The following is a 17,518-nucleotide window of genomic DNA, read 5'->3' as shown; positions in this document are numbered from 1 at the left end:
TGCTACGCAACAAGTAAAAATAATACACATTGGCTGCTGGCAAACTGAAATTTGTGCACTGCTACGGGGCTGTTTAAAAGTACAATCTGAAGCTGGAAAACCATGAGATTCCGGCTTGTGAATTTAGCAACAAGTTGGATTTTAAAGTGCTTATAAGGATGGGGTTGTATTTGGATTTGTGATTATAAAATACTACATATGCAAATTAATCTGTTCTGTATTTACCACTGTGGTAAAGTAATATTAACAAGAAAACACAGACAACAAATGAGATCCCATACGAGCATGTTTCAAAGCTTTATGGTAAACAAAATGGCTTTATTTTTTATTTGCACAGTTCAATATCGGATTATTTTAAATTAATTTTTATAAGTGGTCTGTGGATTTTGTCATTGAGGGTGAACAGATCAATTATTGCAGCAGTTAAAAAAGTGTTGGTTTGTGCTGCTGGGGTATTTTGCATGTGTTAATGAAACAGCAGCTACAATACCAGTCTTTTACATTAGTAGGGTTATTCAAAATACAACTGACCTCTTAGTATAAAATTGGAATTTTAACTGCACTGATGATTTTATTTAGACAAACACTAGGTGGTTAAAGGGTTTATGGTGCAATGTGTTCTGTGTGAAATATTTTCGCTATTTTTTTTTTAAAAATGTATTAGTGAAAAACCCTTTATCTGAAAATAACAAAAAATACTTATTTTGTAACACGCATTATTATGCTGAACTCTTAGCCTTTCAAGATACGTTTCTTTCTGTAACATTAAGCAAATTAATTTGAGTAAACTCTGATTTCGCCTCAGTTGCATTACTTGGACTGTTTTCCTTTGTAGCTACTATGTTTTAAGCTTAGACGCAAGATCGCTATATCAAATATCAAATTAAATGCCACAAAATTTCCTTTCATATGGTTAAGGTATCTGAAAAAAACTATCAGGGAGTTTTTCACTGTTAAGAAACTGAAAAACAAACACTCGGTCTGCCAACAGTAAAAATGAAAATAAATGGTTAAATGCATTCTTTTTTTTGTGGTATCCATTACTGTACAACCCAGTTGAGTATAGGTAAACGGGCCACTGTATGGTCAGTAACAAAACCTGTTTTGAAATATGCCAATGAATTGTTAATTCACTGAAATGGAGAAACAAAACACAAGGCAGAATCCGTGGCCCTTTAATGGTGATCATCACTGGAGCAAGTATGAGCACATTACTGTGCATCTCAATTTTGTATTTCTAATTGAAATGTTCTTTTCTTTTTACTTTAAGATTGCTAAGCACCTGTACAATGACTCTCATTAAATCAAACTGTCTTCAACTGTAAGAATTAATTACTCGAATTGACTCAAGTCAGACAAGTGACTCAACTCTACTCGAGCAAACCCTGTAACTTGACTTGAGCTTGGCATGTCAGACTCGACTCGAGTCTTTACCCCCTGTGACTCGACTCGAGTCCCAATTTTTGTGATTCGATTACAACACTGATAAAAAGTCAACCTTCAGTTAATTCGACAGACAGTCTTGGTCCCAGATTTTCTCCATATAAAATATATGCATCCTGCCTCTTAATTTTTTACTCGTAACTTGACACTTATTACCGATACAGAGGGATAAAAACTATTAAAAAGACTAGTGGATAACACGACACTCTCATTTCACGTGACTAACCTCTGACTGGAAACGTATCGTTCATTCATTCATTCATTCATTCATAACAACCAAGTGCAGTAGGTTACAGTGTTAGTTCATAACGAGTGAGAAGCAAAAAAAAAATAAAAAATAGTTCAAGTCATGAGTTGAACTAGTTGAGTTCAAGTCAAGTCATAGTCAACAGCTTGTGGTTGAATTGTTTTCGTAAAAATAACTCTATTTATTTATTCATTCTCATTTCAATTGAACTATGAGTTGTACAGAGTTTGTGCAGTACTGTAAATACTGTAAACATGCGAGTTCTGTTACTTATATGCATGTTAATGCCATGGCTAATGCCATGGTTAACTCGACACCTTTGATAAGTCAACACTAAATGGCATCCTCGTGGTGTCGAGTTAACCAAGGTTGACTGTATATATATGTGTGTGTGTGTGTGTGTGTGTGTGTGAGTAAACCGCTATAATGCTGGGATGTGCTATCCTCATCTTTTTTTATGTTTCACAAACTTCTCTGAAATTAAAAAAAAAAAAAAAAAAAAAATTCATCTTAAATCTTACCAGCAAAAACATAAACCTAGATTAATATGGACAAACAAAACAAAACAAAAAAAATAGGATAATCCAATTATCCAGGGAGATATACTACCTGGCAGGCCTTTGCTGTGATGTCAGATGGTGTATCCTGGGAAAAGGCTGGTCGCAGGGCTGCTCCAACCTACCAAAGTTAGAGAGAGACACATTATAGTAAACAACACTAAGATGCATATGTTCTGGTGAATAACACTAAGGACTGGATATTAGTGTTCCCTCATATCTTGTACAGGCTACAATTGATTATAATCATTCTTAGATCTGTCACTAGAGTTTGTCAAGCAAAAAAAGTACACTGTACATTTAAATACATATCAGCTAGAATGATAACATTAAAATACTGTGGTTTTGTTGCTGCATTATGAACATACACAGTTATGAAATGGAATAATAGAGCATTCATGTGGAAGCTAATACAATTCATTTCCTCTCTAATATCAACCTGGTTGCCAGTAATACACATCTGACTCCTATTAGTTCTGCTAATAACATTTCAAATGACCATATCGTGCAATCCGCATACGTCAGAATTTTCTAAACTGAAACTAAATGGTAAAAATCATATGTAACCAATTACTAATTTCCATCTATTTATTTCACAAAAACTCTCTCTTTGAGGTTTGCACGTCCGTAAGTTAAGGGCCTGGCATTTCAGAAAAACTGAGCAAACCAGTTAAATCTGCAAGTTCAACTCGGAGGCCAACTTGGAAAGCAGTGGCCCTCCTTGCTGTGGTGTGCTAATGTGAGGTTGGAAAGGAAGGAGGTTCTTACATTGGCCTGGTACTGCTCCAGTATCACATGCCCTGGGAACTCTGGCTCAGGGACGGCTGCAAACTTCTTGATGATGTCCTCCAGGGCCTGCAGGCCTGCCATCCTCAGCTGGTTGCTGTGATCGGTGGCAGCCATGAAAGCCATGCGGATTAGGTCCGGGAGGTGAAGCACAAGAAGATCATCTGCAGCAGAACCAAAACACACTGTCGATGGTTTCTCAGACCCTGGCTAGCACTAATTTTGGACTACCTGTTAGAACGTAATATGATGTAGTCCAAGATTAGTGCTAATCAGAGTAGTGTGTAACCTTACAAAATAGAAAAGCTCTTAAAATATTCACTTCAGTGTTTCAAGTTGGTAACAATTATTTTGTAAAAAGCATGTTTTTTCAACCCAAGCCAGTTTTAGTACAGAGAATATGAATAAATTATTGACTGGAAATGGAAATAAAATACAATTACTACTGTAAATAAGAATATTGTAATTTCTTGGAGAATTCATATATTACATGAAATATAAAAGGTTTTTCGCTGGTCCAAGTTTACAGTATTCCTAATCAAGTATTACACAAATACAACAATATATACCCTCTCAATATTAATTTCTTACTGCTTTTTCTCTTTAACTGTTTCATTATGTAAGAGAACATTGTTAGAAGAAACACATTTCTTGTTTATCTGTTTTTCTAGTATTACATTTCATTTACATAAGTTATATAAAGAATATTTTTCAACATCTGTTTTGATGCAAGTCAACAAAAGTCTAAAAGAGTTTCATGAATATCAGACACTACTTTATAAAAATATTAGGCTCTGAAAGAATTTTAATAATGCACACATTAAAAGCTTTACAAATATGGCCAAAATAACATATCAGCAGAAGGGATTTCAGACACAGATAACCCCTCAGTGCTGCCTAAATCTCCTAGTTAACACATTGTATCTCTCTCTCCGACACTAGGACACTTATGGTTTACTACAAAGTGCAAAGCCTATTTTCCTGTTTAAAATATGTTTGTAATATTACCCTTTTACAAAAGGAGGTTTCTAGAACTGACCTTTTGGGTTCTTGAGTTTGGCTGAACGGGCAGCTGCCAGGTCAAAGTGCACCTTGTCTGCGCTCTCACACAGCAGGATGATGCGGCACAGACAGTCAGCCGCAAACACTCGCGTCACCCAGCGAGGAGCAACAGAGGGCATGGACTTGTCGTCCTCTCCCAGTGCAGTAAACATGATGTCATCGTCCATTTCATCCTTCTTCTCCAAGTCTTCCTCCTTCCCAACTTGAAGAGGGACTGCAGCACCGGCCTCTAAAGGAAACAAAACCGTTTAAAAAAAAAAAAAAAAAAAAAAAGCAGCACCATAGAATTCAAGAAACAGACAACTTTTTTGTCCTTAAAAAACAAGCTTCAAGTAAAGTTTATGAAATGAATTATGTGAATGTAGAGCAATATTTATTTTGATTGAATTACCACAATATATAGCATTTTGTCTGTTATGGTGTAAGCTCTATGATGCTGTATGCCCTAAAGTTCCAAATAAGAAGCACAACCCCAATAATGGCAGAGTTTGGACTTGCATACTAAATGAGAGCCACTTCCCAAATTAACACTTGCTCTGTGTTTACTATACAGCGACAGTGAAGCAGGCATCAAATTATTGCTTATTTACAAACATGCGACAGGTGACAGGTTTTTGTATCGGTAGACTGTAAAGAAGGCTACAGTATAAATGTAATAAATAACTTGGACAAGCAGTTCAAGAAATATAGTATATAAAATGTGTTATAACATAACCACACTTCTATTAAATCCCAGTCCACAGGGATTTCCATCCACCATGAGGAATACCAGCTACAACATATCCAGGACAATATACAAAAGACATTTACTACTGTAATTTGTAAATAAGAAAAACGTACAACTGCACACGACAAGCAAATTAAAGTCTAAGGTAGCAGTGTTCTGTGCACTGCAGCCATGATTAATCTACTGTAAATCCACTCTCCCTGTAACTTCTCACCTGTAGAGGCAGCCAGGACATCCTTACAGAGTTTCAACCAGTGGGACAATTTTTCAACAGCCAGGGAGGATAGCATGTGTCCCAAAGTGTCATGAATGTCAGAGCAGAGTTTCTTGTCAGTCTCCCGATCCAGCATCCCAAAAAGGACTCCTTCAAGACCAGTCTCAGTGATATTCAAATCTGCATTTACAGGTGTTTTTAAAATACGTCACCTTTAGCCACCATATAAGTACATTGACTATACTAAAATCCTGTTTAATTAAACAGGTCAAAGGCTAGAGTCCTACGAAGGAATATCACATTTTAAAGTTGCAGGTTTATGGAGATTGTTTGTTTGTTATAGCTATGCAAACGGCGAGCCTGTTAGTTAGTTGACATGTCAATTGTACATACACAAATTGCATGCACGAGAGCTTGCAGTGCATATACTGTTATTATACGTTTTATGAAAGCTTGTGTTTCCTTACTTGTGAACGACTTGTTGGATTGATTTAAAAATGTTCATAATAGTTGTGGAACTAAACATGTACAACTGCAGAGTGTTATGTAAAAAGTTCCCCCAAAACACTGAAAACCGCCCACTGGCTATTCATGGATCAATGAGCATAATCATCTGCAAGCACACAGTACATTGATTCCCAGTTAGGCAAATGCCTTCTAGTTATAGTATTCATTTCTTTGTAATTATGCTGTTTATACTTTCATATTCAGATGAATTCCAGTAAGAAAACATAACTCTGAAGCACAAACTCCAACATAAGGGTCAAATAGCGCAGTACCTGCTTGAGAGATGTCTAAGACTCAGATATGCATACAGTTGCGATGGAGGCATCTAACTGTAGCCAGTGCCTTTGTCCCTCCCCTTTCATGTGTTCTAAAGCTGATGTGAGGAGATGGCCGTATAATTTTTTCTGATTTAGTTAAGCACTGGAAGAACATTAATAAATGCATTTCCTTCTCAGAATAAAAGAATCCTTACTGCTGTTGCAATAGTTAAAGACACTATGATTTACCTTTAATCTCATATAAAAGGTACATATGAAAGGAAAGGTATACCAGAAGAAATATAAAATATCAACTTTCAAGTCACTTACTGATTCCACTGCTGTCCTTGGGGTCGCCTGCTTTTTTCGCCAAGCTCATAGCGTACTCACAAACTTCTGCTGCCTCTCTCTGCGCCAGCTGTCGCAGGCATGCCACTGCAGCACGACGAAGAAGCAGGTGAGAGCTGCACAGGTGGACCTAAAGGGAGATGCATTCCAGATACATCAGTTAAACAAAAACAGACATTTTGATTTATAAAAATATCCTGTGTTGATGTCTGTTCATTTCAAACTTATTATTCATGTCTATGGGTACTTTCACATATGTATTAAGCCAAATAACAAATGGACTTATGCACAACTTTTCCTTTACATTTTCTAAATTGGTTATCAATTTTAGGCCTCCGATGGCTTATTACATAATCAAGTCATGCATGTGAAACATTCATCCCCATTCAACAAACAGGTTATACTGTAAATCACTGAACCAGATTGATTACTATGCATCTTTCCATCTTGATCCACCGAATGTATGTGACGAATATCTAAAATATAGTCCATAGTAATGATGTATTGACCCTTACATAAATATTGGCTAAAAACAGCACATACATATATATATATATATATATATATATATATATATATATATATATATATATATATATATATATATATATATATATATATATACACACACACACACACACACACATATATATATATATATACATACACACACACACACACACACACACACACATATATATATATATATATATATATATATATATATATATTATATATAATCTCCATAAACTTAACTTTTCAAAATAAATGCAATAGTCAATTTTAATTCTGAACCTTTTTGCATGCATAAAATCATAATTTGAAGGCAGATCATTTTATAGAATGACTAAAGCACATTTTCAAACAGACATGTGATAACCCTATTAAAAGCACCAAACTTACACAGAGGCAAGGGACCAGGCTGGACAAGTTAACATGGCGTGGGGCAAACATGTGAAGCTGCTGCAGGCAGGAGATGGCAGCAGCCTGAACAAGGGAATCTGAATGGTCCTGCATGATTGCACACCCTACCAGGCAAGAGGAGCGGATAGTAGAGATTGTAGCACTATTTCCTGAAAATGAAAATAAGTTTCTTTCAATTACATTGTCAGGTACTTTGAGTGGAGTTGACTGTACATTTGCAACAATTAAGGGACAGAGTCCCTTGTGATTCACAGAAGAGCTGTTTGGTTTTTTTTGGAGCAGTTTTCAGGTTGCCTCAACACAGCGAACCTCCAGAAAAGTACTTTTAGCTAATACTATAAAGAACGGGGCAATTCACTTACCGGGGTTTATTAAAAACATAAATACATAAAAAGTGTGTGTGTGTGTGTGTGGAAGATATATGGCACCACCCAGAATCTGCATAGATCAGGCCGTCCTCCCAAACTGAGCAGACAGGGAAAAAGGGCATTGGTCAGAGAAGCCACCAATGACAACTCTGAAAGAACTACAGCGTTCCATGGCTGAGATAGGAGAAACTGTCCATTTGCCAACAATAGCTGAGGTACTCTACAAATCTGGTCTGTATGGAAGAGTGGCAAGAAGGAAGCCATTTCTGAAAAAAAAGCCCATGTAAAATCTCGCTTGGAATTTGCAAAAAGGCATGTGGGAGAGAAAAGATGTGGCAAAAAATTCTGTTGTCTGATGAAACAAAAATTGAACTATTTGGCCTAAATGCAAAGCAGTATGTCTGGTGCAAACCCAATACAGCACATCACCCAGGTAACACCATCCCTACAGTGAAGCATGGTGGTGACAGCATCATGCTATGGGGATGCTTTTCATCTGCAGGGACTGGGAAGCTTGTCAGGTTAGATAGCAAAATGGATGGAGCTAAATACAGGCAAATCCTTGAGGAAAACCTGCTTCAGTCTGCAAAAGAGATTCACCTTTCAGCAGGACATTGACCCCAAGCACACAGCTAAAGCAACACTGGAGTGGCTTAAAAATACGGAAGTGAATGTCCTAGAGTGGCCCAGTCAGAGCCCGGACTTGAATCTGATTGAGAATCTGTGGCAAGACTTGAAGATTGCTGTCCACCAACAATCCCCATCCAACTTGACAGAGCTTGAACAATTTTGCCAAGAAGAATGGGCGAATAGTGCATAATTCAGATGTGCAAACCTGGTAGAATCTTACCTGTAATAGTAATATCATAGCTGCAATTGTTGCCAAAGGTGGTTCTACCAAGTATTGACTCAGGAGGGTGAATACTTATCAAACATTTCAGTTGAGTAGTTTGTGTAAATCAAAGGGAAAAAAATCCCAGGTTGTAACACAACAAACTGTGAAAACGTCCAAGGGGGGGGGGGGGGGGGGGGGGGGGGGGGGGGGGGGTTAATACTTCCTATATATATATATACACACACACACACACACACACACACACACACACATACATATATTTGTCATGAATTCCTAAAAGGTGAGTTGAACAGGTTTTTCTACTATTTCCCAAATGTCTGTTATTCAGATTTAATGTGTTGATTCGACTGCATGATATACAATCTGGAAGTAGATACAAACCTCTCCTATTGAACTTAAAGCTATTGTTTATGCTGTTCATTACTTAACCATCGACACTTCATTTTGTTTCAGGTGTCAATCAGCTACACTATGGGAGAAAGGCATATTTATACAATTATATTCATCATCTCTACAAGTTTCCACTTACAACACACACACACACACACATAAAAAAACACCACCACAGACAGGTTTGTTTAATTAGTAGGCAGATATTTCTGGTCTTTTTTTCATGGCCAAAAATAAATAAATAAAAAAAAACAGCGGTCGTGCCTTTCGCTACTTTAATCCCGTTGCCTTATGTTTCCATTTATTCTCCACTTTATTTATGCAGACCTTTCCATGCTTTTTTAAACACATTAGCCAGAATACAAAACTCATTGAATATCCACAGTTTGGTTTCATTTGTTTAGAATCACAAAACAAAACAGGGCTGTATTCTGAAACAATGTATTTAAAAAAAAAAACAAAAGTGTGCTCCCTGTATTAATAAAAAGTCATTATCTCAGTTTAGAAGCCCTGTACAACAATAATGTAAAATGTTTCCCTTAGGTTATACTGCCATCAACTGGACACACAGTTAATAATTTTGATATTGTTCAAAAGGTATTTTGAGCACCAGGTTAATTAATTACCTTGCAGCTCAGGCCCTACTGTTGTGATCAAAGCTCCCAGGCAGCGTCCGAGACACTGATGCACTTCTGTATGCGACGGAGGAACTGTCAACAGGAGGGTCAGTACTAAGGACAGAGTGGGCTCCACATAGCCCCGGTACATCGGCCCACTGGAGTCCACGATCAGGGCCAGGGAGTGAAGAGCCCAGGTCTGAAAAACAGCAAAAAATACAAAAATAGAAATGGGAGTTTTTTGTTTTTGTTTTTTAATCAAAACCGAAGCATCCCCAGGGCAAAATGTATGAGGGAAGGCATCTATGATCTAACAGATTATAAACATGAAGTAAAATGGACACATGAAAAAGATGTTAAAACAATCTGGCAGCGAAATGGAACATTTCTACTGGTCCTCATCTGTAATGTCACTTAAATCGTGAGAATCTTGGAATGCAGTTGTGCATCAAATTAAAAGTTGTCACAACAAATGACAATGTTGCCAAAATATGACCACTATATTCACTACATAATTCAAGACTTTTTCCTGGCATTACAGAAATATAATTATAGAATACCAGATTGCTGAAAGAACAAAAAGTGAATAAGTATTAATTAGTATTAATTAACTATACAGCTACGGCCAAAGGTTTTGCAGCACCATCTAATTTTGTTTCATACAGTCGAATGAAATCTGCTGAATAATATTACGCTAACATGTCAAATTACATACCACTTTGTAGATTTTTCCATATAAGTAATGAAAAACTGGCAAACTGAAAAAAATGTGACATTTTGAAATCGAACATGAAAACACAAGACTTACGAAGACTTCACAAATACCGACACGTTACTCAACTAGAAAATCAAAAGGTGGCAATTAGAAGTGGAAACGAGTAGGCTTCTGCTATACAAGATATAATTTTTACATAGATTTTGTAACTTCAGAGCAAGCCCTGGAGAAGACCCATACCTCAGAAACACGCCCAGCCAGCATTACACTTCATAAGCAAGGTTTTAGCAGTTGTCAGACAGCCAACAGAGGTTATGCCAGCCAAGCACAGTATCTAGGATTATCCAGAAATATAAGAAGACTGGAAGCTGTAAAGCTACCCCCAGTCTGGACGCCCAAGTCAGCACTGCTTGCCAGGATTGCCACCTATGCCGTCCAAGTTTGAGAGATAGGATGGCCAGCAGTGTCCACTTACTAAGGCAACGGAAGGAAGTTGGAGTGAAGACGTCTGCATGCACCGTGAGAAGGCATATTCCTTTGAATTTAAACCAATTTCTTCTAAAAAATGTCCTGTGTCTTAAATTTGAATATAGTGATGTGTGTATTAACCCTTAGCAGTCCATTTATTCAGCGCGTGTGAGACGCATTGGGTCCAGTTTATTTTCACACGCGCTGTTTATTTTACACAAGCTGTTTAAAAGTAATTTTATTCAAAGTAAAACAGGTTTAAAGGGCACTGCATATCAACAGGAAACTCAGTACTGCATCTCCAGCCCCGCCCCACCTCTTGTCGCTGTGTTTATCACATACCTCTTCATAGTCGCATATACTGATAAATCATCTTCACTGTGGTGCAGGGACTATGTGTATTGCTCAGATCCGCCCCCTTTTTTTCACCAGCTTCTCTTGGCTTCTATCAGTCTCACTCGGCCATTGAAAGGTTTTCTCAGCTTTTTCCAGAGAAAAAATGACTAGAGACCTGTGCTTGATGTCTTTTTGATGATGTTGGATAGGGTCTGACATTGTACCGGAAAGGGAAAATTGTAATGTTGGACCTGGTCTGACACAGGACCGCAAAGGGTTAAGTTCGTCAAAAAAATATGCGAATACCAGAGTACACAAAACAGACGAATATATATGTCACTGCCTGATCTCGAATCATCCATGACATACAGGCAGCCATTTTCAAAGAAGCATCACTAGCTTCCTGAGGAATTCGAAGAGAAGCTTTTACAATTTCAGCGTTTCGTTATTAGGCTCTGTTCTAACAAACAGTACCAGCTTGAACAGATCAGAAAGGCTGATCAGACACCTGTATTTTTTGACATGCCAAGCAATACCACAGTTCACAAAAAGGGAGAAAAACAGGTGTGAGTAATCACAACTGGAAATGAGAAGCAGCGCATAACTGTAATGCTCTGTGTGACAGGAGATGGCCGCAAACTGTATCTTTGCAAATACAGCTTGATTTGAGGTTTTATTTTTTCCTCGAATTGAGGGTGGGAAATTCGAGGGGGGCTTAAATTTGAAGGAATATGGTATAAGCCTTGTCATATAAGGTACACCGAGTGCATAGCACTCATAACAAAAACATATATTGTAGACAGGACGTCAAAGAACTTGGCCATCATTGCCATAAGTAATTTCCCTTTTTAAAATTTTAATTCAACTCAAGGTGTGCCTCGGTGCAGTGACTTGTATTTGCCCAACAAGCTGACCTGCGAGATTGGGTAGAGGAATTGCCGCCCATTTTTTATGAAATTTTATCTTTAGCAAGAAGGATCCAAATTTTACCTGGACTTCATGGGAGGTTCCGTCCTGCGCGAGAGCTAACAAAATGCTGACACTGGTCTTCAGATGCTGCCCTGAGCCTATACCCCCAACATACCGATGAAGACATCCTAGAGCAAGGGAGTGCCCAGTACGGGACACAACATCCCGAGCAGATTTTAATCTGAGAAAAGAGAACAAAGTAAGAACTTAGACCAGTTCAATTGATAGCCTTTCCATAAACATGATAAATATCTCTAGTCTGGAGAAATAAATATCATCAACCCTTTTTGCACTTACTTATCAAAGCTGTACTGAGCCATTCTAGCAATAAAACTGGCCTCTCCCACCACTTGGGCCATCCTGCCCAGAGCTTCCCCAGCAGCACATCTCAGGATAGGGTTAGAGTTGTCTAGAGCTCCCATAACCAGCGCCAGGGCAGACTTTCGAACCTCCTCTGGGCCCAGGCTGCTCTTATTCTCTGCTAGACCCTGAACACAAAAAGGAATGTTGTAAAATTAAGGTACATATAGCATACAGGTAATCCTACTACCATGTCTGCACTACCGTCATTTTGTAGGTCTCACATTTCACTATATAACAGGCACACACATTATTTTAGTGAAGGCAATTTATTGATTTTGCAAATATACTACACTTCCGGGTCACTGCACTCTACTTCAAAAGACTGCATGTCAATATTTAAAATAGAAGTTCAAGATCTTGTAAAGCACGCAATCCAGTGCTGTATGGAAAAAAAACCCCAAAAAAACAGAAACAAAATGTATTTAGTAGTAGAGCCTTAAGCTTGAAATGACATATTTGAAAGGAAAATATGAAACTTTTGAAATGTGCACGCATTTTGTACAATGCAGGGCAGGCAGTTGTAGCTACAGTGCTGCTGGGCGGGCATTAACGTTTCTGATCACTGTTAAGAGAAGCAGGATATACAAAAATATATTCCCCTTACTTCCTTCATGCTGTGCGCAAAGGGTTATGGGATACAGAAATTGGGTGAAATGTTTCTACTGAGTCAATGGAGTTGTGTCAAATTTTTGATTTGCTAAAAAAAAAAAAAAAAAAGTAAGATTTACTGGAATTAATGTGTTAGCTCTATTTACAATATAAAACCCATCTTGTATTGATTTATTTTTAAATGCAGTACATCTTATTTCATTGCCAAACAAGCTCATCCATATTATATAAGCAGTCTTGGCGCAACAGACTAAGGACACTCTGGGTACCAGATTAGTCACTCCATAGCAAAGTTTCAGGTGTGACACAAACTTTGTTTTAAGCAAACACATTTTTTTTCCTTTTTATGAATGTATCTCCTACCTTCAGTGCACTAAGAACTGCAGTAAAAATGTTTAGCTGGACAGCTTGCTGACGAACACCTTTGGCTTGTTTGATGCATTCAGCAAAGTGATCCAACATCTGCAGCCTGTCACAACGCACACAAAAGCCCCAGTTACCAAGATATTAAAGCGTTTGCTATGGTTGTAGTTTGCTAAATAATTTTCACCTCTGTGTTGCAAACAGAAAAATCAAGGTGAACACTTTTCATTCACGCTCACAGTCCTACCAACCAATGCAACTGACAACCAAGGCCAGTACAGGGTAAGATAACAGTATACAAAAACATGAATGCCTTAACTTAATCTGACATTTAGTTCTGAAATTGAGAAATAGCTAAATTTAAGTATTCTGTTGCATCTGCAGCTGACGTTGACTTTATCTTGTAAAAGTTTATGAAGACAGGATTGTGCTTTATTTTTCTTTGCTCCTTTCATAATCAAATGGTTCCAAGAGGACCACATTCAATTTACAGCCTCTCAATAAATAAACAGAATTAATGAATACAAAAAATAATATCTGTTTGGTTCTCACCGATGTTTAAAAGAAACATGAGGGAAGACCACACCAAACAAGGCCACAGAGGCATCGATGACTGAAACTCCCAAAGGCAATGGACCAGGTATAGCTTCACCCACTGGGACACGCAAGTAAATGGAGGAGGGGTCATGTTCCAAAGCTCCGCTACCTGATGCACTGTTCGGCTGCAGCTATGAAACAAGAAAATCATGCTGAATAAAGCTAGAGATTATAAACTGTATTGGTAGAAGCAATACTGCGTTGTACAAGAAAAAATAATCTCTTTGAATAAAAGCTCCCTAAAGATCGAGTGAACGAAGGCATACAAAACTTCAATAAATCAATATGCTTTTACTAAACACCACAAAAAGGAGTAACAGACAGAATTTTTTTTTTAAAGAAGTAAATAATCTCCAGCATAAAAATTGTCTGATTCTTATATACCTTATATGTATGGGTGCGCATGCAAGCAAGGAACTAAATATAAATCAGAGTACTGAGTTAACCACATTCCATTCCTAACAAGTATATATAAAGTTAATCAAGCTAATCTACTGTTGCCTTCATGCCGGAGGAAAAATAAGATAGAGAAGTTCACCTTCAACTGAATGACCTAATTCCAACCCTGAAGATAGCTTTGATACTGAATTAAATACTTCAGGAGTAAATAATTCTGAATTAGTGTGCAGCCCACTAGCTACATTACAAACGCATAAATCAAATAGGATTTAATGAGCTGTCAAAAACAATATTTAGTGTGTCAAGAATTATTTTTACTGTGCCGAGAGTTCAGGACTAGTTACCTATTATGACGGTAACAAGGAGTCATAGCAAATTAATTAGTCAAGAAGTAAATATCAAATTACAACTTCAAGAGTAAAAGGGTATGGTGTATTAAAACAAAGCATTTCACCTGATCTTCAATAGATTTGTGGTCCGTTTCCTGAAGCCAGGAGCCAAGCAGTACACTGTCGTCGTAGTGGCACAGGGACCTCAGCAGGGACGTGGTGGTGTTTGCAGAGTTATCAGTCAGAGTGAACTCTGTAACCAGCTCGCGAAGGAGTGCATTGAAACTTCCTATGACAACATTGTAAGACAAGAAGAAAAATAATACACTTAATTCAAATGTTAACTTAGGAATAATGGTATGACAGGCTGTTGTGATATGCTCAAATAAAACAACAGCTGTGGGCAAAGTGCCTCTAACTCCACATCGTTGTGATATTTCAGCATCTCACAACATCCTGGAGTACCACAATTCGATTATAAAATTACATTTGTCATCGTTACTAACTAACATACAAATTAGGCACTTATTAGGTAATGGCTTTCATTTCCGTGTTCTTCCATTGTTTTAAAAAAGAATGTTCAGGTGAACGGCATTGTGTGTGTGAGGTACTCCATTATTATTTTACAAATAGTAATAACAACTATTGATCCCATGTGTATTTGTAATATGATTTAATTTTACTGGAGAATATTAGATTGATTATTACTGTTATTGAAAGTGGACAGTGCAGATGTTTGTGTAGAGAAGGGGTGGCCAAGCCTCCCGAGCCGCATGCGGCTCTTTTGTGCTCAAGATGCGGCTCTTCGATCTTCCCATATATTTCATTACACAATGAATAAGTTAAGTTACTTGGTTTTTTTATTCTTTTTATAAGTGTTATACTATTACAATAAGTCACTGAGGTCTCGACCCCCCCCCCCCATCACAAGCCAATCCATTTCTGACCTTAGCCAATCAGCAACGCGACAGCAACATTTTTTTGTTACATAGCAACAAACTAGCAAATCATAGCCACCCTTAGTTTACTGTGCATTCGGGACTCCAGTTATATAAGCTTGGAAACCATTAACTTTACTTTGAACAGGATTGGCTTCTGTTTTATTCATAATGGCAGAAGAAAATAGCGAAAAAGAAAATCCGAAGATGAATATCGAACCTTCTTACCGGAGTGGGAGAGTAATGGATTTTTTTGTTGAACGCAATGGAAAACTCCTATGCCTTATTTGCCAATGCCCGGTTGCATAAAACTATTATTAAGTATATCATTTAAGTGTATTTTTCACTTAGCTAAGGGAAAAACTTAAGGGTGTTGCACAAAACATCTTAACTGCTCTACTTAACTAAGGGAAAACACTTAAGTATGCATGGACTATTTAAGATTTCAACCAATAGGCGAGTAGCTTACTATACTATGTAAATCCTGTCTCCATGGCAACATTTGGACAGTTAAGGAAAACTACAGTATGGCTGATAAAAAAAAAAAAGAAACTAAAACTGAAGAGAGGAGGAAAAACACAATACTTATGGAGGAATATAATAAAAGAAAGCAAATAACAGGCAAACTATGTCTGAATTTGAGAACTGCCATGAAGCAGAAGAAATTGGCAGAAATAACCAAATATGAATGCAAGAAAATTAATTGTAAATCGCAGCATTCACGAGATTAGACAACGATCATTTGAATTTGGTTGGTTTGCTGCCACACTGCTAGTAAGCATATGGACAAAGTATTTCTTTCTTCATGGCTTGCTTGCCAGTAGCTTCTGATGGGTGACTTATTTTTTTGAGACCCGTTATGAACATTATTTACTGTGTTTCAAGCACAGCTTTGGTGAGAATATGAACAGCAGTAACGTCAGATCTTACTGAGTGATTTGTAAATCTATTTGACAGTCCCGGTTTCCTCTGCTTCGACATCATTGAACCAAGGTAATTATACTTAACAGCTTTAGTGAGTAGGTGATGTTGTCGGAGGTGCCAAGGATGTAATTAAAAAGCAGGTAGTTTTCAGGTAATTTTTTATATTGATTTTTGCAGTGAAAGAGTGGATTATTAAAATCGTCATACACCATTCTACGATTTCTTTGTTTCAGTGTGGGGTTTATGATTTTAGTTTTTCGTCGAATGATAGTGTTGCATATGTTTTTCCAGAATCATCTGTTATTACTAAAAACTGGTCAGGTGTTGACATGCTTTATTGTACCGTCAGGGCTAAACAGCATCCCCGTTTTCTTCAATTTCTCCATTCTCTTTTGACCAATTGGAGAGCAGTATCTCTATCTACTATTTTATAATCTTCACTATAAAAAGTAAGTATTACTGTAGTATATTACAGTGGATTATTTACCTTCATATGTTTTTGGTGGTAACAAAGCCAGAATATCATAGAGTCTCAATCGAACCATTGCAGCACTGGCCTTCAAATGAACTCCATGCGCCTTAATGACAGAGGGGATGCTAGGGGACAGAAAGAGCCAAAATCAGAACAAGGACAAGACCATCAACTTCCCACAACCTTTTATATTCATCTTGTCTTTGCAAACATTTGGCAAACTATGCTTGCTTCAAAATCAGTCATTGTTCAGATCTTCTAGTTCTGTTAATCAGATTATCCACTCTGATCCAGACTAAACATTGTCCATTGTTACTTCTTTACATTTAAAGGTTCATGTTTCTGATTATTACAATCACTAAATCAGCATTGTATCTCAGCAAGTGATTAATTTTGACTATCCTTTTGTCAAAAATCTCAGTTTTCAGTACTACACTGTTTTCAGTAAAACCAAAAAAATGACAAATTAAAATGCTGGTACTCACTGAGACATCATAGTCATTGCACACTCGATTGGCGTCATCAGTCTGCGGATCACATCTTCTGTAAGCAGCTCAGAGCAATGAGCAACAAAACTCCTCATTGCTGTTGACAGAATAGGCAACAGTGTCACCATCTTCTCTGCAACAAAGTGTCTCCTTCTGAAGCAAAACTACACTATCATTCTTTATTATCCTTATGTAAAGTTGTTCAGGACACATAAACCTGTCAAACTAATAATTTATTTTGATTG

At 37.4% G+C, this 17,518-nt stretch overlaps 1 protein-coding gene across 5 annotated transcripts in view; it reads right to left on the bottom strand.

The window, feature by feature from the left end:
• Positions 1 to 17,518, bottom strand: part of heatr5b (HEAT repeat containing 5B) — a 66,116-nt gene that overhangs the window by 27,767 nt on the left and 20,831 nt on the right. For 4 of the 5 annotated variants that reach the window (XM_041250837.1, XM_041250840.1, XM_041250841.1 and 1 more), the window contains exons 13-26: positions 17,271 to 17,370; positions 16,801 to 16,910; positions 14,577 to 14,740; positions 13,679 to 13,854; positions 13,127 to 13,232; positions 12,089 to 12,279; positions 11,813 to 11,972; positions 9,313 to 9,502; positions 7,052 to 7,221; positions 6,131 to 6,278; positions 5,037 to 5,216; positions 4,073 to 4,324; positions 3,016 to 3,197; positions 2,300 to 2,368 (exon numbers count right to left, since the gene is read on the bottom strand). In XM_041250837.1, the coding sequence (XP_041106771.1) occupies positions 2,300 to 2,368; positions 3,016 to 3,197; positions 4,073 to 4,324; positions 5,037 to 5,216; positions 6,131 to 6,278; positions 7,052 to 7,221; positions 9,313 to 9,502; positions 11,813 to 11,972; positions 12,089 to 12,279; positions 13,127 to 13,232; positions 13,679 to 13,854; positions 14,577 to 14,740; positions 16,801 to 16,910; positions 17,271 to 17,370 (2,198 nt within the window). The remainder of the gene's footprint in view (positions 1 to 2,299; positions 2,369 to 3,015; positions 3,198 to 4,072; positions 4,325 to 5,036; positions 5,217 to 6,130; positions 6,279 to 7,051; positions 7,222 to 9,312; positions 9,503 to 11,812; positions 11,973 to 12,088; positions 12,280 to 13,126; positions 13,233 to 13,678; positions 13,855 to 14,576; positions 14,741 to 16,800; positions 16,911 to 17,270; positions 17,371 to 17,518) is intronic. The other variant, XM_041250838.1, reaches the window with a different exon arrangement.

This window comes from Polyodon spathula, chromosome 5 (genome assembly GCF_017654505.1).
Source record: "Polyodon spathula isolate WHYD16114869_AA chromosome 5, ASM1765450v1, whole genome shotgun sequence".
Taxonomy (NCBI): domain Eukaryota; kingdom Metazoa; phylum Chordata; class Actinopteri; order Acipenseriformes; family Polyodontidae; genus Polyodon; species Polyodon spathula.
This window is presented reverse-complemented; position numbering and strand designations above follow the sequence as displayed.